Here is a 22600-nt window from a genome sequence, read left to right on the forward strand (position 1 = left end):
TTACTGCGCAGGCGTAGAACTTCTGCGCGCCTGCAGGGCTCAGCAACAACTGCGCCTGCGCCAAACAACGAGGCGCGCCAACACGCCAATCTGCGCCTGCCAATGAGAGTGCCCAATGGTCCTTGATGCCCGCCCACTGACAGGACATCCAATCGCCTGTCCCGGCGCGCGGTTCGCCGCGGGTCCAAAGTGGACGGAGGTTAGAGCTGAAGCGCGGCCCGGGGAAGCATGGAGGCGGCAGAGACTAAGGCGGAGGCTGCTGCCCGAGAGTAAGTGTGTCCCGCCAGGTGGCAGCCGGGGGCGGGCTGGGGCGGACCTTGCGCGGTCCCAAGTAAAACCAGTAATTCCCGTCCACCCCTTACAGCGGTTGCGGGTCGACTAAGCCGTGAAGTGATCCTAATCCCAGCCCCCCAGTCTTAGGTTCCTGAGGTGACGGTTGCCTCTCTCCAGGAGTAAGGGCTATGAGCGACTGTCCGTCCCCCACCACGTACGCACACCCCCCAGAGGTGTGTCCTGAAAAGGGACGGTTCCGTCCCTGTCAACCCTCCATATCTCTTCGCAGATCGACCACCCTAACAGGAGACTTTCCACCCCTAGGAGACATCCTGGGAGGGCCATTCAATTTCTGTCACCCCTGTCCAACACACACTCTCCCAGTGGGTTATTTTATCCCCATCCCCGCCTCCTAATGGACTGCTTCGGCCGCTAACAAGGGAGAACTCTGGAGAGCCTAGACCCAGGGATCCAGCCCCCCGTCCTTAGCTCCTCCTCAAGTACGCTGATACCCTGCCCCCAAGCTTGTGTTCTCTGCGTGGCGGGGCTCCCCCATTCCCTGTATATTTCCATGACTGATTTCAGAAACTCAAACGGTTTCTATTCAGTGAGACATTCCCTATTTAAAATCACAGCTCCTTCCCCACACTCCTATTCCCCTTGCTTTGCTTATTTTTCTTCACGGCACTTACTACCTCCATGTGTCTTCCATACAAACACCATTCCTGGTCCCAAATGGCCCTTCAAGCCTGTGCTAGGCAGGACAAGACTCAGCATTAATACACATAATCACATATGTGCATGTGCACACAAATTGACTAGAACTAGGACCCCAGGAGTCTGCAGTTTTTCCTGTTTTCTTACCCCTTCAGGGCCCTGGCCAAGGTGGCAGACATCCTGGAGCCTATAGGTCTTCAGGAGGAGGCAGAACTGCCCGTGCAGATCCTGGCTGAGTTTGTGATGGTACGTACAAGATGGGAGCTAGCCTTTCACAAGCCAGGGACTGCTCCTGGGTCCTCCTATAGAGATACTGGGCAGCGGTAATGGTGAAAAGACGGGAAAGTAACCTTGTTGGCCTATAGTACAAGGAGGTAAGAATGTTACCTGCGTCCACCCTCCCTCTGAACAGGACTCCCGGAAGAAAGACAAGCTCCTCTGCAGCCAGCTTCAAGTAGTAGACTTCCTGCAGAATTTCTTGGTTCAGGAAGGCACTGCCCAGGACCTGAACCCCTTGGCTTCTGAAGACACGAGCCGTGAGTGGGCAGGGGGTTGGAATAGGGGCTTCCCTGAGTGAAGAAGGAAGAGGGACATCAGTCAAGTGAGCTGTTTGGCTGACGGGAAGACTGAAGCCCCAGTGTTGCAGGCAGGTGGGCCAACCTCACTTATTCCCTCACTCTTGGCTCTTCTCAGGGCAGAAGGCAATTGAAGTCAAAGAGCAATGGAAAGAGCTGAAGGCCACCTACCAAGAGCACGTGGAGGCCATCACAAGTTCCCTGACCCAGGCACTGCCCAAGGTGGCGGAGGCCCAGAGGAAGCAGGCCCAGCTCCAGGAGGCCCTTGAACAACTCCAGGCCAAGGTGAACCAAGGATGAGGGGAGGAGAGGGCAGGCAGAGAGGAGGAGGAAAAGGGTGAACATGCTGGGTTGGACCCACTGGCTGTCTTTTAAAATCCAACCATATGGCTGAGTAATATTCCATTGTATATATGTACCACACCTTTTTTTATATGTATATAAATTTATTTTTTTTACTTTTTTTATTTTTGGCTGTGTTGGGTCTTCGTGTCTTCGCACCGGCTTTCTCTAATTGGGGCAAGCGGGGGCTACTCTTCGTTGCGGTGCACGGGCTTCTCATTGCAGTGGCTTCTCTTGTTGCAGAGCCTGGGCTCTAGGTGCACGGACTTCCGTAGTTGCAGCACACTGGCTCAGTAGTTGTGGCTCACGGGCTCTAGAGCGTAGGCTCAGTAGTTGTGGCGCACGGGCTTAGTTGCTCCCCGGCATGTGGGATCTTCCCAGACCAGGGCTTGAACCCATGTACCCTGCATTGGCAGGCAGATTCTTAACCACTGCGCCACCAGGGAAGCCCCTGTACCACATCTTCTTTATCCATTCATCCGTCAATATTACTCAGCCATTAAAAGGAATGAAATAATGCCATTTGCAGCAACATGGATGGACCTGGAGATTATCATACTAAGTGAAGTAAGTCAGACAGAGAAAGACAAATATCATATGATATCACTTATATGTGGAATCTAAAAAAAAAAAAAATGATACAAATGAACTTACTTACAAAACAGAAACAGACTTACAGACTTAGAGAATGAACTTATGGTCACCAGGGGGGGAAGGGTGGGGGCCAGGGATAGATTGGGAGTTTGGGATTGACATGTACACACTGCTATATTTAAAATAGATAACCAACAAAGACTTACTGTAAAAAAAAAAAAAAAAATGAAATCCAAACATAAAAATGCACTCCTCCTCTCCTTGTTCCCTTCCTTTGCTTACCTGCAGAAGCAAGTGGCCATGGAAAAACTCAGAATAGTCCAGAAGCAGTGGCAGCTACAACAGGTAGGTCCATTCACCTAGGAAAATACCTCTTCTCACCACCATGCTATTGCATGGGCCAAGGCCTAGAAAACCTTTATTCTGTTTCCCCCTGTGAGGCACTATAGCATGGGTACCAACATGGACTTGAATCCTAGCATCACCACTTACCACTGCATGATCTTGGGCAGTCACCTAACTTTCTCTGCTTCTGTTTCTTCATCTGTGAAAGAAGAAAATAATAGCATCTGCTCTATAGAGTTATTATGATGATTAAGTAATTGGTACAGCAAGTGCTAAAAATAGTGCCTGGCACATAGCAAACTAAATAAGTGTTATCATCATCTTTGTCCTCCTTTTCTCCAGAATTCCTCATCTTGGAACAACACATTCTGACCCTTCCTTTTTTCTAAGCCCCTGGTCCTGCCTAAAGTGAGTAGGGTCCCTCTTTCCATCTGTGCGTCTGAACCCCCAGCTAGGTCTAGGCTGTAGGGGTTGGGGAAATGGCTCTAAGATGTCAGCATCTGAGGAACCATGTCTACATTCTCACTCCTGGTAGGAGAAGCGTCTGCAGCATCTGGCAGTGGTTTCTTCAGAGGTGAGGGAGCGTCAGACAGGAACTCATCAGGAGCTTGAACGGCTGTATCAGGAACTTGGAACCCTGAAGCAGCAGGCAGAGCAGGAGCAGTACAAGCTGCAGAGGTGAGGCTGGGAGCATGGGCTACAGACCCAGGGTGGTTCAGCTGAGGTTCCCTCTCTTCACACCCACCTCCTCCTTCCAGGCACCAGACCTTCCTCCACCTGCTATACACCCTTCAGGGTAAGCTGCTATTCCATGAGGCTGAGGCAGAGGCAGAGATGCCACAAGAGCTGGATCTTCCTAAGGATAAGCCCCAGCAGCTGACCCAGCCCCAGGAGCAGAACATTCGGGACACCATGGGGAGAGATGAGGGTGTATCCTCCAAGGTGAATGAAAGATGGAACAGTTGGGCAGGGAGGCAGAGAGAAAAGCTGGGAGATAAATCTTACTCATTGCCCATACCTTGTCCTCCCAAGGCCAACAACCCACAGCCTGCTGGAGATACAGGCTTACCATGGCTTCCTGGGAGACAGCAACATGGGGAAGGATCCTAGAGCAGGTCGGACTCCAACTCAGGCCATGGTGTGTGTCCCTGGACTGTAGGTATGGCAGGAGCAAGGGTCTCTGGTCTATCTGTCTCTGTTTCTGTGCTCCGCTGTTCATGGAGGGGATGGGACATGGGAAGGAGCAAGGAGTTTATCTTATGGATGAAGTTTTGTACATTATCCCCATGCCCAGCCTACCCTGGGCTAATCCCTCTCTTCCTCTTCCCCAGCTCTCTGGCCTCACCCACATTGCAGGATGGACTTAAATTCCTTGAGTGCAGCTTGATTTTTGACTACATACCAGGTCGGGGCAGGCTCTGGATTCTGTTTATTAAAAACCCTGGAGTTCTCTCAGCTGCCTGTTTGTCCGCTTATCTTCATATGTTGGTGGGAAGAACCACACTCATAGGCCAGCAACAAGATAGGTGCTGGGACTGGTGTGAATAGAGAGGGTATAGATGGGGAAGGGGCCCTGGCCTGGGGCATCAGGGGTTGCTTGCCCAAAGGGATATACTACAAACATGCTGAGCTTAATTCACATTCACGGAGAAGATGAATGCTTTATGCAGGTGATTAGATGTGGGAGGATAATTTTAATTACTGATCCAAATGTTTACTGAATCTCTGATTTGTGCCAGGTCCCTTGCTATGAACTGGAGCTACAGCGGTGGGCTTATCTGACCAGTCCCTGCCTACATGGAGCATAATGAGAATGAACAATTGAAAAGATAAATAGGATGATTTCAGGGTGTGTTAAAACAGGGTAGCAAACTAAAACAGAGTAAATGAAGAGCAATAGTGAGAGTATAGAGACCCCCATCTATGTATATTGGCCTGTGTCTGTGAGTCAGTATTTCTATTTGTGTTTGTGTGTGTGTGTTTCTGTGTCTTTGTTTGTTGCTTTCAGTCTCCATTCCTCTGTGTGTCTGTCGCTGGGTTTGTGGACAGGGGCGGGCACTACTGTGTTTGAGAAAGAGATTGCATTCCTGAGTGGGAGTGTGGAAACTGCTACTTCAGAGAGAAAGAGAGAAACATGACAGTTTTCAGAGAGTAGAAAACTCATTTTCCGTATGAGAAAAGGACCTTCATGTGAGAGAAAGACCTAAACATCCCCATGAGAAAGACACTGGGGCCTTTTGTTTTTGGTGAGAGAAAGTTTTAAGAGTCAGTGTTCACTGTTCTGTCTCAGACTGGGTCACCTTCTCTCAGGTGGAGATTGAGATCGTTGTGCATTCTGATGGTTTGCCCTGCTTTACTAAGGTGTCCCTAGTTTTCTCTCAAATTGTCTTTTCAAATGTGTTGGCCCCATTTTTTAGGTATGAAATAGGATAATTATCAGAGGTCTTTGGGCTCAGAGAGGATTGAGGATACTCCACCAGGGAGCACACAAATGCCCATAGAGTGGCTTCCTCAGTCTACTCATCCCCCTCCCTCCCACATGGTTCCTGCTGTAGCCTTCTAGTAACCCAAATATCCAGTCCCATTTTTCCTTCCCTCCTACTAATGGGCTCCCTTACCCCTACAGTCTCATTTCCTTTCTAGTCTCATGTTCTCCAAAATGTCTGCAGCACAAACAAGAGAGCAAGAGTACATATATATATATCCACCCCAGGAAAGGAGTGTCTACTAAGGGACACTGGGGTGTGGGTTGGGATGTTGTGGAGTTTCCCTATCTTTGCATACATTATGGCTGTCAGAAAGTCAGCAGGGAAGAGAAGACACTCACATGGAGCCCACCAAGATGGGGGTGAAGGATAATATCCTGAGATACTCCAAGCCAGGGACAGGGGAAGGAGATTGGGCAGATGTACAGTAATCAAACGCAGAGGTCTGCAAACTTCTGGGAACCAGATTTCTCTCAAGGAGTGTGAAATGCGTCAGTCCACACTGAGGCCAAAGAGGAGGGGAGGCTTGATTATCTGTTATGTTCAAAGCCCTTGAATTGCCCATGTGGTTGGAGCCTCAAGTTGGCCGGAAGTGTCCTGACTGACAAGCTCAGGAATTGGGACTTGCTATCAGATAGAAGATGGACTTCAGCTTCCAGCTCTTCTTAGCCCTCTGTTAGGCCCTTAAAGACGATCCTTGTTCATTGATACTTGCACAATGTAGACGTGTGCAAGGAAGAAAACTACCCCTGGGAAATTGTGATCTCTTACACAAAGACATGGAAATCTATGAGTCCACAGAGGCTGCTGAAAAGGCCCTCTGCCTGCCAGAGTTTTTACTCTTCCTCTTTTCTATTGAAGGGAAGGACACAGAAACCAGTAAAGAGTGGGGGCGGAGGGGAGACTAGGCAGTGAATCAGTACAGTCAAGACACTGTTGCTCTGTCTTGACCAGAAGTCTTGATAACTTAAAATGAAAATTAAGCTTACTCTGTTAAACCAATAGGAAAACTTTCTTTTTCTATTCTCTTTAAGAATAATGTTTTCCTTTTTAAAGTTAATTTTGTTTAACATTATTATGGTTAAACATTATTTTGTTTATTTTTTTCTAGTTTCATATTTTCTAGGTATTGTCAATTTTTTCTAGGAATTTTTCATTCTAATCTTTTTAAGTTGGTATGAAGTTGTCGTAATCTTTTTAATCTAAATCTGTATCCTGTTTTAGGATGGCCTAATGTTATATTCCTGATACTTTTTTTGTGCTTCACTGATTTTTTCCTTGATACATCCCTTCAGATTTTCATTTTCAAATATTCAAATACTGAAAGATTGGCTTTTGTGATTTGCTATTGTATGTTTTGTTCTGTTTCATTGACTTGTGTCATTTATCTTGCTCATTTTCTACCTTCTGTTTTTAGGTAGAGAATATGTATTTTTTTGGTAAACTCTTTATTTTTATCAGATAATAAACTTGTGTATTTGGATCTTTATTTGTTTTCTCAAATAAACATTTAAAGCTATAAATTTCTTCTGGCTTCCTATTAGTATTTTCCCAGTCATTCAATTCATAGAATTTTCTATTAAAATTATTTCTTTGATTCATGAGTTTCTTAGAAAAATAATTTTGAAATTTTTTACTCTATATGAGAGGATAATCTTTCTAAGTTTATTCTAATTTGGTCAGAAAATGTCATCTATGTAATAAAAACTTTGAAATTTAATGAGGGAAGCAATTGTAGCCTTGAATGTGATTTTTTTTTTAATGTTTCATGTTGATTTTAAAAGAATGTCTGTTTTAGAACTGTCATATGTAATGTTTTTTATGTTTATTAGATTATGCTTGTTATGTTTTTAAGTTTATATCATCTATATACTTAATTTTTTATTTTCTGAATATCATCTTCTGAGAGGGGTATGTTCAAGTCTCCAAGTGAGAGTAGATTTGTTTTTTTCTCTTACAAACATCTGGATAGTTTCAGCAAAGCTAATCCCCCTCATTCTATCTTTATAATTTTGGAATTTGTGAAACTAAGCTCATTTCAAATATTCTACCCTGTCATGAAAAGAAAACTATCTTCCCATTTTAGAATCTTTCTGTCCTTAATAAACCCCATCCTGTCTTATAGAATTATGCAACTTCTTATATTACAATTTTTACGTCTCCTCCTTGGGCCAAATATGTGTAAGTTTTAAAATATAAACAGTGTGGTATTAAATCAACTAGTTTCATTATTATTCCCAGCACAGTATTTAAATGACCCTTTTGATACTTTGAACATTGGGCTCTGAAAAATTTAGTGAGTTTTTACACACTTTGCCCTTGAAACCCTGAATAACCTAGGCATTAAGTCTGAAAACTAGAGTCTCAGGAATCAACATCTTGAGGCCTTTTTAAACTGTCATGGGGGGGGGGGGTAAATTCTTTTTATGTTGTTAAACTGAATTTGTGTAACTGTTGACATAGTTATAAAAAAACTTTTTAATCTTTATGGAGCTCTGCAATTTTAGATGCCATATTCAAACACATTTCTAAATTTTAAGTTGTCAAAGGAACTTTAGCAAGCACACCTATGCAAGGTATGCATAATTCATTTCATCATACATTTTATAGTGATTATACCCATGTGATAATTATTTAAATGAGTTGATTACTGTGTACCTAAAATCATGTTTTGAGATAGAAAAAAGAAGGGGAAAATCTAGAAATATGCTTTCAGATGGTGACAGAACTTTTGGAAATAAAAGATTATCACAAATAAACATTATAAAAGAAATAAACCATAAAATATATATGTAATCTAGTGCACAAATTTTTTATGTACTATAAATAATGTTAGGAAAAACAAACACAAGTTGGAGTAATCAAAATAGGGTTTATTTTATGAAAGTTTGTTTAAAATATCCTATAGAGTCTCCGTGTTATGAAATTATATTGCAAAAACTTTGAGTCTAATCTTAACCAATCATAAACAGCAATTTTATTAATAAAAATACTAGGTATATTAAATTTTTGTCCTGTTTATGTAACTTAGTAGACAAGAAGTTATGCTTTCCATGTGTCTTTGAGGGAAAATTCTTCTCTTTGGGGACAGGGGCCTGTCCACAGTCTCCATATATGTAAGCCTTGGATTTACCTGGCCAGGTATTCTAGAAATAAAAAAGAATTCGCAAGAATTTATTTACCAAAGTTCAGCATTATCTCTGGTTGTTTCATTTGGTTACTCCAAAGGAAGATATGATATGAAGATAATAGAGTTTTGGGCAAGATATACTGATTTCTTGGTTGAAAACTCTACCCTTGATGATGACTGAAATGCCTAACTTTGTTCCAGTATGTCATTTTCAACATGAGAAAGAAGGGGAAAAGGAAAGAAATGGTGAATTTAGTTGAGGAATTTAGTCATAAAATAGATAACATTTGTGTGTGTGTGTGTGTGTGTGCATACATACACATATAAAATTGGCAGGGATAATGTAGATTAGCTGGAGAAAGTGAGAGTGACTGCATGACAGATATTGGACCTCTTTTTTCAGATAGCCATTTGTTCTCTGTGATTCCTCTCTATAGGAACATATATATCTTTGCATCCACAAATGAACATATATCAATACCTTCACACTTTAAAAGTACTTAGTAAATGTTCATTGGATCATCTTCAGGGACGATTTCCCAAAGAACTGCCTCTTAAGATCAATTTCAAATAAATGAAATTATCCAGAGGCACATTTCATCATTTATTGAATGTCAGCTATTACTGAATGTCAGTTCTGAGAGTTTAAAAAAACAAAACAAAACAATCTGAGTTTAAATTTAGAGACAGGAAGGAAAAATCTAATTCTAACAAAAAATTATGTTTGTCATTAAGGACTAAGAATTGAAATGTTTTGGTGGCACCAAGGATAATCATGCATACTAAGCAGAAGGAACATTATAAGTAAAGTATAGGAAATGAGAAACTGGCAATTTCAGGAATGCAAAAGAGCTGAAATCCACTTAGGCAATTAGATATCATATTAAAGCAACATTGGAGTGGCAGGAGAATGGAACCTCTATTTTAGACTGTTGATACTTAAAAATAAGTATAATACAATGATCATAGTTATTAGCTGCATATTATACCCACTAAAATAATCACTAAAGCAGTTCAGTGATACTAGTATTCATGGATGATGACAGTTACCAATCCAAACAAGTACACACCAACTAGAAACTAATGAACCACCTATCCCAGAGCTCAGTGCTTTTTGGTACATTAGTCACTGAAGGCTCATGACTGTTTGAGAACATCGGAAAACATCTTCAGCAATGGAAAATCACTCATCGTGCCTGAGAAATATTCTACTTATCAAGGTTTTAGGGATTAACAATTGAAAATAGGAGGGGGAAAAAAAACTCAGCCTTAATATAAAATGGTTATATTAAAGAATAGTGACCTACTTAACATCAATTAGAAAATGAGTATGGTTTTTAAACAGTACCCTATGACTACCATAATAACTTTAATTTTAACAATTATGTTGAACAATATTCAGAGATTACTGGAATGTAAAGATAAGAGAAGCTTTCCATTAGGTGCCTATATCACCCTTGGCACACGCAACAGGCTGTTCTTATTCTTTTGGAAAAGAATAGGAAGTCTTACTTGGTTAAAAAAAGTCTGGTATCATAAGAGATTTTCTATTTTACTCTTCCACCCCTATCTCTACCCCTATATCTCAGGAATTTTCAGGAACTAATTCAATAGCTATGTTTAACTTTTGGTGTGTGGTGGTGCTGGTGGTGGTGGTGGTGATCTCAAGAAGTAGAAGTAGTTATTGAAAAATTTTTTATTACAATGAAAAGGAAGGGCTAGTAAATAGTTAATTCTAATAATCTAATAATATTGTATATCTCTTGTACAGGAGAAAAACTAAAACTGGGATTTCATGTGCCTGAAGGTAAAACTTTGTTTTATATCTAAATAATGAGATAATTTTTTTTGGGGGGTGGGATATTGCACAACATTGTTATTGGTATGTCACGGTACATGTAATTTAGCAATCACATTGTCTAACTCAAACAGGTGGCCCAGTCTGGCAGATGGTAGTAAGGATTTGTTTATAAGGCTCACAGTTTCTTGCAAATGTCTTGCCTTGTTCTTCTTCTAAAATTTTGTTTGTGTGTTTGTGTGCAGATACCTAATCATATTCATATAAGGTGTGCTATTTTATATTTTGACACTAAGTTGTTGATTACATATAGATTTGGAGTTGTACTAACTCCCTGATAATTTTTTCTATTAGTGTTCATTCAATGCCTAATCAACAAACATTTCTGAGTACCTATGTGCCAGGTACTATTCTATTTCTTTTATTAAAATATATTTCACATATAACATTGTATAAATTTAAGATGTACAACATGTTAATTTGATGGGTTTATGCATTGTAATGTGATTGTCATTGTAGCAATAATTTGTACTTCTGTCATGTTACAAAATTATCATTTATTTTTAGTGGTTACAATAATTAAGCTCTCGTTTCCTAGCAAATTTGATGATTATAATACAATATTGTTGTCTATATTCACTATTTTGTGCATTAGCTCTCTAGGGCTTGTTTACTACTTGTTACAATTTGTACCCTTTAAACAAGGTACAAACTATTTCTCTACCCCATATCCCCTGGAAACCACCATTCTACTCTCTGTTTTTACCAGTTCAGCTTTTTAGAGTCTATGTATGAGTGATATTGTACAGTATTTGGCTTTCTCTGTCTGAGTTATATCACTTCACATAATGCCCTCGAGGTCCATCTATGTTGTTGCAAATGGCAGGGTGTCCTTCTTCCTCACAGCTGAATAATACTCCAGTGTGTGTGTGTGTGTGTGTGTGTGTGTGTGTGTGTGTATCACATCTTCTTTATCCATTCATCCACTGATGGGCACTAAAACTGTTTCCATATTTCGTCAATTGTGGATAATGCTACAATAAATATGGGGTGCATATATCTCTTTAATATCCTGTTTTCATTTCCTGTGGGTATATACCCAGAAGTGAAATTGCTGGATCATATGGTAGATCTGTTTTTAATTTTTTGAGGAACCTCCATATTGTTTTACATATTGGCTGAAACAATTTACATTCCCACCAACAGTGTACAAGGATTCCCTTTTCTCTACATCCTCACCAGCGCTTGTTATCTCTTGTCTTTTTAATTATAGCCATTCTAACAGTTGTGAGGTTATATCTCATTGTGGTTTTAATTTGTATTTCTCTGATGATTGGTGATGTTGAGCATCTTTTCATGTACCTGTTGGCCATCTTTGGAGAAATGTCTATTTAATTCCTCCACCCATTTTTTAAACACATTTTTTTTTTTTATTGAGTTGTATGAGTTTTTTTAAAAATATATTTTGGATATTAACCCATTATCAGATATATGGTTTGCCAAAATTTTCTCCCCTCCTGTAGGTTGCCTTTTTGTTTTGTTAATTGTTTCTTTTCCAGTATAGAAGCTTTTACATTTGATGTAGTCCCATTTGTTGATTTTTGCTTTGTTGTTTGTGGTTTTGGTGCCATAACCAAAAAATCATTGCCAAATCCAGTATCGAGGCGCTTCTTCCATACATTTTCTTCTAGGTTTTGAATTACTTTGTGTGAGTACTATAAGGTAGGGGTCCAGTTTCATTGTTCTGTATGTGTTTATCCAGTATTCCCAGCACCATTTGTTGAAGAGATTCTCTTTTCCCCATTAGATGTTTTGGGCTCTTTTGTCAAATATTAGTTGACCTTATATGTTGGTACTTAATTCTGGACTTTCTATTCTGTTCCATTGGTCTGTGTGCTTATTTTTATACCAGCACCTGCTGTTTTTAGTTGCTGTAGCTTTGTAGTATAGTTTGAAATCAGGAAGTATGATACCTCCAGCATTTTTTTCTTCTTCCTCAGGATTATTTTGGCTATCTAGGGTCCTTTATGGTTCTGTACAAATTTTAGAATTGTTTTTTCTATTTCAGTGAAGTATGCCATTGGAATATTTTTCTTTTTGATTTTGGTTTTTATAACAATTTGCATAGCTAATTAAATTTGAGAAAATATTTCTCTTTTAATTTGATCACATGATCTCACTTTGGAATTTTGATGGGGAAATCATGTTAAATTTATAGATGGCTTTGGAAACATGGACATTTTAACAATATTAATTCCCCTGATTCATAAACACATAATGTCTTTCCATTTGTTTTTGTCTTCTTCAGTTTCTTTCAGCAAAGTCATGTATTTTTCATTGTGCAGTTTTTTCACTTTGATTAAATTTAGTCCTTGGTATTTATTGTTGCTGATGCTATTGTGAATGAGATAGTTTCTTTATCTCTTTTTCAGATGTTTCATCATTAGTATGTAGAAATGCAACCGATTATTGTATGTTGATTTTATAGCTTGCATCTTTACTGAAAGTTTCTATAGTTTTTTGGTTGACTCTTTGGGATTTTGTGTATAGAAAATTGTATCATCTGTAAACAGAAAAAATTTACTTCTTCCTTTTTGATTTGGATGCATTTTATTTTCTTTCCTTGCCTAATTGCTCTAGCTAAGACTTCCCCTAATATATTGAATAAGAGTGGTGAGAGTGGGCATCCTTGTCTTGTTCCTAATCTTTGTGGAAAAGTTTTCAGTTTTTCTCCATTGAGTATAGTGTTAGCTCTGGGTTTGTTGTATCTGACCTTTATTATGTTGAGGTATGTTCCTTCTATACCCAATCTGTTGAGAGTTTTTATCATGAAATGATGTTGCGTTTTGTCAAAAGCCTTTTCTGCATCCATTGTAATGATCATATGGTTTTTATCTTTCATTCTATTAATGTGATATATTATATTTATTGATTTGCATGTGTTGAACCATCCCCACATCCCAGGGATAAATCCCACTTGGTCATGATGTATAATCCTTGCAATGTTTTTTTAAATTCAGTTTGCTAATATTTTGTGGAGATTTTTGCATCTGTATCATCAGGGATATTGGTCTATAGTTTTCTTATAGTGTCCTTACCTGGCTTTGGTATTAGGCTAAAGCTGGCCTCATAGAGGGAGTTTGGATGTGTTTCCTCCTCTTCAATTTTTTGGAAAAATTTGAGAAGGATTGGTGTTAGTTCTTCTTTAAATGTTTAGTAGCATTTGCCAATAAAGCCATCTGGTCCTGGACTTTTAATCTTAGGAGGTTTTTTGATTACTGATGTAATCTGTTTACTAGTTATTGGTCTATTTAGATTTTTGATTTTTTTCCTTATTCAGTCTTGGTAGGTAGGTTGTGTGTTTCTAGAAGTATATCCATTTCTTCTCAGTAATTTAATTTGTTGGCATGTAATTGTTTATAGTAATCTCTTATGATCATATGTATTTCTGTAATATCAGTTGAAATGTCTCCATTTTCATTTCTAATTTTATTTATTTGAGTCTTCTCTTTTTCTTAGTGAGTCTAGCTTATGGCTTGTAAATTTTGTTTATCTTTTTGAAAAAACAACTTTTAGTTTCATTCATCCTTCCATTGTTTTTGTGGCCTATATTTCATTTATTTCTACTCTGATCATTATTTCCTTCTAACTTTGGGCTTAATTTTTTCTTCTTTTTCTGTTTCCTTCAGGTGTAGCATTGTTTCAATTTCTTAATATATGCATTTATTGCTATAAACTTTCCTCTCAGAACTACTTTTGCAGCATCCCATAAGGTTTTATATGATACAGTTCCATTTTCATTTGTTTTGAGATAATTTTTTATTTCTCCTTTGATTTCTTCTTTGATCCAATAGCTGTTTAGTTTCTACCTATTTGTAGATTTTTCCAGCTTTCCTCTTGATTTCTAGTTTCATACCGTTGTGGTCAGAAAAGGTAGTTAGTATGATTTCAGTCTTCTTAAAATTGCTAAAATGTGTTTTATGTCCAATCATATTGTCTATCCTGGAGAATGTTCTGTGTGCACTTGAGAAGAATGTGTGCTGGATGGAATGTTCTATATATGTCTGCTACGTCCATTTGTTCTAAAGTATGGTACAATTCCAACATTTCTTTGTTGATTTTCTGTTTGTGTGATCTATCCATTGCTGATTGGGGTATTGAATTCCCCTACTATTTTTGTATTGTCTGTTTTTCCCTTCAGATTTGTTAATATTTGCTTAATATATATAGGTGATCCAATGTTGGATATGTATATATTTGCAATTGTTATGTCTTCTTAATTTATTGACCTCTTTATTATCATATAATGACCGTCTTTGTCTCTTACTCTTTTGGGCTTGAAGTCTATTTTGTCTGACGTAAGTATGGCTACCCCTGCTTTCTTTTGATTTGCATGGAATATTTTCTTCCATTCCTTCACTTTGAACTTATGTGTATCTTTTTTTTTCAATTGAAGTTTAGTTGATTTACAATGTTATGTTAGTTTCATGTGTATAACAAAGTGATTCAGTTATATATTCTTTTTTAGATTCTTTTCCATTATAGATTATTACAAGTTATTGACTATAGTTCCCTGTGCTATACACTAGGTCCTTGTTGTTTAGCTATTTTAAATATAGTAGTCTGTATCTGTTAATCTCAAACTCCTAATTTCTCTCTTCCCCCCTTTCCCTTTTGGTAACCAAAAGTTTGTTTTCTATGTCTATGAGCCTCTTTCTGTTTTGTAAATTAGTTCATTTGTATCATTTTTTAGATTTTACATATAAGTGATATATGATATTTGTCTTTCTCTGCCTGACTTACTTCACTTCGTGTGATAATCTCTGGATCCATCCATGATGCTGCAAATGGCATTATTTCATTCTTTTTTATGGCTGAGTAGTATTCCTGTGTGTGTGTGTGTGTGTGTGTGTGTGTGTGTGTGTACCATATCTTCCTTATCCATTTGTCTGTCAATGGACGTTTAGGTTGCTTCTATGTCTTGGCTATTGTAAATAGTACTGCTATGAACATTGGGGTCCTATGTGTGTCTTTAGATCTGAATGAGTCCTCTGTAGGCAGCATATAGTTGGGTCTTATTTTTTTTTAATCCATTTTATCATTTACCTTCATGTTGTTTTGTATCTCCATTGTTTTTTTCCCCCTCTGTTTCTGTCCACCTTTGTAAATTGGTGGTTTTCTGTGGTAGTATGCTCAGTATCGCCTTTTTTAATGTTTTATGAATATATTTTATAGTTACCATGAGGCTTACATAAAATATCTCATGAATAAAATAGTCCTAGTCCATTTTGTACTAAAAACAACTTATCTTCACTCTCCTATAAAGGCTCCGCTCTTCTACTCCTCCTCTTTTAGGTTTTGGGTTTGTTTGACATAATTAACATATATTACATTATATTAGTTTCAGGTGTACAACATAAAGATTGCAAATTGATCACCATAATAAGTCTAGTTAACATCTGTCACCATACATAGTTACAAAAAATTTTTCTTCTCTCTTGCAATGAGGACTTTTAAGATGTATTATCTTAGCAACTTTAAAATATGTAATACAGTATTATTAAGTATATTTTACGTTCCTGTGTTTTTGATGTCCCAATTTACCTCTTTTTTTTTTTTTTTAAAGATTTTTTTGACATGGACCATTTTTAAAGTCTTTATTGAATTTGTTACAATATTACTTCTGTTTTATGTTTTGGTTTTTTGGCCACGAGGCATTTCCCCAACCAGGGATCAAACCTGTATCCCCTGCATTGGAAGGCAAAGTCTTAACCATTGGACTGCCAGGGGAGTACCTGGCTTGCAGGATCTTAGTTCCCCGACCAGGGATTAACCCAGGCCACCACAGTGAAAGCACTGAGTCCTAACCACTGGACTGCCAGGGAATTCCCCCAATTTACCTCTTTTTATGCTGTGAGTTAGTTAACAATTAGTTAGTTTTAATATTCTTTTCCTTTAACCTTATAATATAGTTAACTGGTTAAAACACCATTCTAATATAGACTTACAGTTTGCTAATTCTGACTTTTTTTCCCCCCACTGGTACCAGTGTGTTATGTACTTTTATATGTTTTCATGTCACTGATTGACATCTTTTCATTCCAGCTTGAAGAACTTTCAGTATTTCTTGCAAATTAGGTCTAGTGGTGCTAAATTCCTTCAGCTTCTGTTTTTCTTGGAAAGCGTTTATTTCTCCTTCATCTCTGAAGGATAACTTTGCCAGATAAAGCATTCTTGGCTGGTAATTTTTATCTTTCAACAACTGAATATGTCATTTCACTCTCCTCTGGCCTATAAAGTTTCTACTGAGAAATCTGCTGATACCATAATGGGGGTTTCTTAGTAGGTTACTTTGGTTACTCTTTTTTTCCCTGCCTGCCTTTAAGATTCTTTCTGTGTCATTGATTTTTGACAGTTTCATTATAATGTGTCTTGGAGAAGAAGGTCTTTTTGCACTGAGATAATAAGGTGACTCTGTTACCTTCCTGGACTTGTATGTCCAATTCTTTCCCCAGGTTGGGAAATTATCAACTTTTGTTTCTTTAAATAAATATTCTGCTCCCTTCTCCCTCTCTTCTCCTTCTGGAACACCAGTTATTCCTATATTTGCTTTTCTGATTGAAAATGATAGCTCTCATGGAGTTTCTTCACTATTTATTTAAATTTATTTTTTATTGAAGTATAGTTGAATTACAATGTGTTAATTACTACTGTACAGATGACTCAGTTATACATATATATATATACATTATTTTTCATATTCTTTTCCATTATGGTTTATCACAGGATATTGAATATAGTTCCCTGTGCTATATGGTAGGACCTTTTTGTTTATCCGTTCTATATATACCAGTTTGCATCTGCTAATCCCAAACTCCCCCTCCTACCCTTTCCCACCACCCTCCCCCTTGACAACCACCAGTCTATTCTCTATGTTCCTGATTTTGTTTCTGTTTCATATATAGGTTCATTTGTGTCATATTTTAGATTCCACATGTAAGTGATATCATATGGAATTTGTCTTTGTCTTTCTGACTTACTGATAATCTCTAGTTGCATCCATGTTGCAAATGGCATTATTTCGTTCTTTTTTATGGCTGAGTAGTATTCAGATTTCTTAACTATTTTAAAATCTCAGTTCTCTCTCCTCTTCTAATTGAATTATTTCTATATTCCTATCCTCCAAGTCACTTATTTTTTCTTTTGCCTCTCATGTTATCAGTGCTTTCTATTGCATTCTTTATCTCATTCACTGAATTTTTCAGTTCCAGAATTTCTGTTTTGTTTTTTAATTTCAATCTCTTTGGTAAAGAACTCTTTATGTTCATAATTTTTAATCCTAAATTCATGGAATTGCTTATTAGGTTTTCTTGTAGCTCATTGAATTTCTTCATGACAACTATTTAGAATTCTTTATTAGTTAGATTGCAGTATTCTGTGCCTTTGAATTTCATTGCTGGAGAATTATCATTTTCTTTTGGTGATACCATCTTTCCTTGATTTTTCATAGTGTTTGAAGGTATGCATTTCTCCTTTCGCGTTTGAAGTAGCAGACATCTTACTAAACTAAGGCTTTCTGTTTACTTTGAGTCTTATGGCTCAACAGGCTGGCTATTAGAAACCTTTTTTATTCCAGAGGGTGGCGCTCTAGCTCAAGTTTGTGGTTTCTTCTATAGGCACTGGCTCTTAAACATGCACTAGGGAGTGGGCACAAGGAGTCCGCAGCCGATTTGGGGAGGTGTTGACTTAACAAAATCTTAGGGTTTTGGGGGTGTCCACAGGGTCAGTGGGGGGTCCTCAAGTGGGGCACACCCAGAGGCAGTGGGCAGTTCTCCTTTGAAGTACCAAAGCAGACAGCAGGAAACATGAGACTTTGATATTCTTGTCAGCTTCCTTTCCTTTTCTCTACATCTCCCCAGTCACAGAGGTCCTTCCTCAGAAATCCAGGTGCTGCTGGAGATAAATGGGTCCCTCCAGCCACAGCCTGCACAACTGATGTTGACATCACTCTCTGAGGAATGAATGAAATGATTTTGGCCTTGTGTTATAGTATTTATAGCTGTAGAAACTTAGTTCCCAGCTACTAAGGTGTAATTTATAGGAACTGTCTTTGTTAAAAGGCTTTTCAATAAAATAGTATTTTCTGTTAGACATGTTATAATATTTAATTTCAGTTTAGAAACTTAGGTTATAGAGCTGTTTGATATTGTGTTTTGGTTTTCCTAGCTAGGTCTCTTGAGCTTTAAATATTTTTTTGAATATATGTCCATTTACATATATTCTAAAATGTGAAGTCAGGCATCATTTTCTCTTTATAAGTTTAATTTATTTTGTGTTATTTTTTTAAGGAGTCATTTATTTTAATCATGAAGACACCTGGAAACTACAGGAAACTCATCTCATTTTGTTGTAATACTAATTGCTATCAACAGTTTGCTATTTTTTACCTGAGTATCCTGTTTATTTGTAAAGAAGCTAAATGACAGCCTGGTTCATTTTTAAATTTTGTATTAGGAGCAGAGTTTTCACTTAGGACTGTCTTAGAATTCAAAAGATGCTTGCTTCCTGGATGTTTGTCTTAGTTTGACAATATTAAAGTTTTGTGATGAACAGTATACTTGTTTTGTTCAATCTCTTTTGAAGTTTATCTAATATTTTCTATGTTGGTAAGTATGTGAAATTATGCATAATGTAAAATATAGAAAAATTGAAAATCTAAAATCCAGGTATCACTGTCTTCGTAGAAGTATGTGTGTTTGGCAGAAATCTGGATAAAGAATCTCCAACCTTGTAACAAATCCTCCAAAGATTTTCATAAAGTTTCATACTTTAGTCCTCAGTCCCTTGATTCGGAATTTTTCTAACCCCTTGAGACATTTTGTATTAACATATGATGTCCCTCTTGCATGACTTACTATCTCATTGGTGTTACTCTTCTTGTGCTATTGAATAAGAAACACCAAACTCCTAGTGTTGCGTATACTTTGTCAAGCAGTGGTTGCTTGCTTCTTTGTAGATGGTTTTTGCTGAACAACCCATATCTAGGAAAATGAGGAGAAAACTGAATTTTCTGATTCTCCTTACGTATTTAACCTATGCTATCCTAAGTATATCTAACATGAGAATAGCCCTGTGAAGGCAACCAGAGTCTCTTTGAACATTGCATTTCCCTTCATGAAACGATCTTTCAAAAATCCCCTTGAATTTCCTGGACTAAAAGAATGAAGGCCTCAGAGATGGGAGTTAACCACTTATGGTGTAATCGTAACACAATTCAAGTATCCTTTCATCACAAACGTCTTTGAATATCTGAAAATAGTTTTATAATTTGAGTTTAAACAAAAATTTGCTGCTGTATTATAGTGTGCCAAATTTTAATTGGCTTTGATCCCTATAGATGTAAATTGTTCTGTATAAAATTTAGTACTAATGGCCATTCTCAGCTCCCACTGACATAACAGACATCAGTAGTCAATCCTGGCTCTTACATAGTGGCCATAAATGTGACGGACCATTTCTTCCCCCATCCCCTCTCACATTACTCCATTTAGTTACTACTAATTATTAGATGTTTAGCATATAAGATAAATATTTTTGCTCTACCTATTAAAATATTTAAAATCAAGATACCATAAATACACTACAGAAATATGTGAAGTGGGGAGCTAACTCCATGAGGTGAAATAGATCCAGGGAATGTCTTGGAAATAATGGGATGTGAAACAAACCTTTGTAAGAGGTATATTTTGTCAAGGAATTTTAGAGTAAACTGTATTCTAGGCAAATAAACTGAGAAAAAAAATCCAAATATAGAATAAGAATATGTCCAGGAACAGCAAAGTGGTAATGTGGCTGAAGGAAAGATGTATGTGGATTTGTGACTGGGACAAAATTGTGATTAGACTGTAGAGGCAGTTGGACAAGTTACAGTAAATGATGTCCTAAGAAGCTTGAAGGTTAGAAACAAAAGCAAATAGATGTTGAAACGTTAAATTTTTATCTGTTCACCTTCTTAGTATTGATTTTGTCACCTATCTGATTGTCTTTTCAGTGAAAATAGCAGATTTTTGTCAGCTTACAATTTTAAAACAGATTAGTAGTCAATTCATAGGTATTGAACATCCCTATGCTATCAGGCATTAACTAATTAATTATTATTGTTACCATTTATAGGCTAAATAACTGAGGATCAGGTGCTTTGCCTAAAGAAAAAAAATGCCAGCAATAGCTATGCTATTCAAATTCTGGGCCACTATGCTCAAAAGTTTCTTTCCACATGTCATAGTTGCCACATGCACACACACACACACACACACAAATTACTTTTTTTGGGGGGGGTCTATATGGTGATGGTCAGTCTGGGGTCTGCCTGCTGATGGTCAGCAGTTTCCATCTAGTGGTGAAAACGTATACCTCAGATTGGGACCTGAACCCACGGTCTTTTTTTTTTTTTTTTTTTTTTTTTAAATTTATTTATTTATTTATTTTTGGCTGTGTTGGGTCTTCGTTTCTGTGCATGGGCTCTCTATAGCTGCGGCAAGTGGGGGCCACTCCTCATCGCGGTGCGCGGGCCTCTCACCATCGCGGCCTCTCCTGTTGCGGAGCACAGGCTCCAGACGCGCAGGCTCAGCAGTTGTGGCGCACGGGCTTCGTTGCTCCGCGGCACGTGGAATCCTCCCAGACCAGGGCTCGAACCCGTGTCCCCCGCATTGGCAGGCAGATTCTCAACCACTGCGCCACCAGGGAAGCCCCCACAAATTACTTTTTTAGAGTTACTGTAAAAATCCAAATATGTTATCTGGGAAAGCAATACTGCTAAGCTTTTAGTTTTTAAAATTTATGTGCAGTAGAGTCATGTGGAGGTGTTTTTTTAAATGTTGATTTCAATCATCTCTCTGGAATATTCTAATTCCCAATTCCTGGTTTAGATTTTGCATATTTAACAAATACCTTAGATTATGATGCAGTGAATTTCGGAACCATTTTGTGAGAAACACTATGCAATTTTTCATTAAGACATTAGCATACATTATATTATCAACTTGCTATGTCATCCTTAATACTGTGAAGCAACAGACTTATGCATTTTGAAAAGGATTAGAGATCCAGAAAAGAATACAGAATACTGATATACTAGGAAGAGTTGGTTGCTTTGATGTAATGATGGGAACACTAGGTTCTGTCAGAAGTCTAAAGTCAAAGAAGAGGTGTAGCCTGAGGCAGAAAGACACGCTATAAGGAGTGAAAACAAACTTCTGCTTTAGAGGCTTTTGACACATTAATTATTTAAACTCTTACATGTACACACACACACACACACACACACACACACAGGCCCGAAAAGCAGACAGAATTGGTAAGATAAGTATATAATTTTCTTTTGTTCTCACAGAAAATAAACTCAGGAAATAAAAATCTTTATCTATGAAGAGATAAATTGCCCAGATTACTGGTTGTTCACCCAACTCCCACAGCTGAGCTATATTTCCTAACCTCCTTTGGAGTTAGGTGAGGCCATGTCACTGGACTATAGCCAAGAAAATGTGGACAGAAATGATATATACTGCTTCCAAGCCTGGCTCACAAAACCCTCCCACATACCACCTCCCGGACAGTAAGGGTCGTGAGGAAGGTAGAGACAGAAAGTGACGGGAACCTGGGTCTTTGTTGGCACTTGGAAGAAAGCAACCCGAGTAAGGACAACTGTGTTGGATCACTCTGTGAGTAAGGTTAAAAAAAAAAAAAAAAAAAAAAAATTGTTTTGTGCTATATGAAGCCTCTGCAACTCTGAGGTTCTTTTAACAGAGAGTTTAAACCTTCTGGATCCAATTCTGGTTTCTTCAAGCAAATATTTCAGCAATGTCTCCTTTACCTTTGGTAATAATACTCAAACATTTGCTTGCCTGGAAAAAGCCACTCCTCAAAGGATCTTCATCTCAATTTAAAAACAAAAAAAAAATTGTAGGCTGCAAATGGAATTTTGGTCAAAGGGAGGGATACTAGTTTCATTAAACTATTTCCCACACCAAAGTTGAAAAAATATGTTACCACATAGAGCTTCTCTCACTATTCCTTCAATCTCTTTCTCTCATTCTGTGCTAAATCCCAAGGTGTGTCTGATTTGAAGAAATGATTGCTGAACTATTTATAGCTAAAAATATATAAGGTCATAAAGTATCCCTGTGTTCTTAGGAAAACTGGACAGTTTGAATCATTTTGCCTAACACTTAGAAGGATGTACAAAGTTTATAAACCCTCTTAATATGAGTTTTAAAATGAATAATGAATTCTCTCTGTACTGACCCCTGCTCCAAACACCAGACAAAAATTTATATGCTCA

General features: G+C 38.0%; 1 protein-coding gene across 9 annotated transcripts; it reads left to right on the top strand.

The window, feature by feature from the left end:
* Positions 1-181: 181 nt before the first annotated feature.
* On the top strand, positions 182-18866 carry ZWINT (ZW10 interacting kinetochore protein). Of its 9 annotated transcripts, none has more exons than XR_011074505.1 (10): positions 182-269; positions 1146-1236; positions 1403-1526; positions 1684-1850; positions 2790-2846; positions 3382-3524; positions 3605-3788; positions 3879-4005; positions 10234-10269; positions 18609-18866. XR_011074505.1 is itself a non-coding variant. In XM_068548114.1 (9 exons), exons 1-8 carry the CDS (start codon positions 229-231, stop codon positions 3954-3956), a joined length of 885 nt encoding a protein of 294 aa, XP_068404215.1. In that variant the 5' UTR covers positions 182-228; the 3' UTR covers positions 3957-4001; positions 10234-10253. The 9 variants fall into 9 exon arrangements, 6 of the variants coding, with proteins under 6 accessions (XP_068404215.1, XP_068404213.1, XP_068404212.1 ...); XR_011074506.1 differs by having other exon boundaries at positions 3879-3984; XR_011074507.1 differs by lacking the exon at positions 18609-18866 and adding an exon at positions 18180-18235 and having other exon boundaries at positions 3879-3984.
* Positions 18867-22600: the final 3734 nt, after the last annotated feature.

The sequence above is a fragment of the Eschrichtius robustus genome, chromosome 7 (genome assembly GCF_028021215.1).
Source record: "Eschrichtius robustus isolate mEscRob2 chromosome 7, mEscRob2.pri, whole genome shotgun sequence".
NCBI lineage: Eukaryota > Metazoa > Chordata > Mammalia > Artiodactyla > Eschrichtiidae > Eschrichtius > Eschrichtius robustus.

What these genes read in the sequence shown, in the direction of transcription:
- ZWINT (XM_068548114.1), top strand. Translation starts at nt 229, where the DNA reads ATGGAGGCGGCAGAGACTAAGGCGGAGGCTGCTGCCCGAGA. An exon ending in TTGAACAACTCCAGGCCAAG is followed by an intron (nt 1,851 to 2,789) that starts GTGAACCAAGGA and finishes GCTTACCTGCAG; the next exon opens with AAGCAAGTGGCCATGGAAAA. An exon ending in GAGCAGTACAAGCTGCAGAG is followed by an intron (nt 3,525 to 3,604) that starts GTGAGGCTGGGA and finishes TCCTCCTTCCAG; the next exon opens with GCACCAGACCTTCCTCCACC.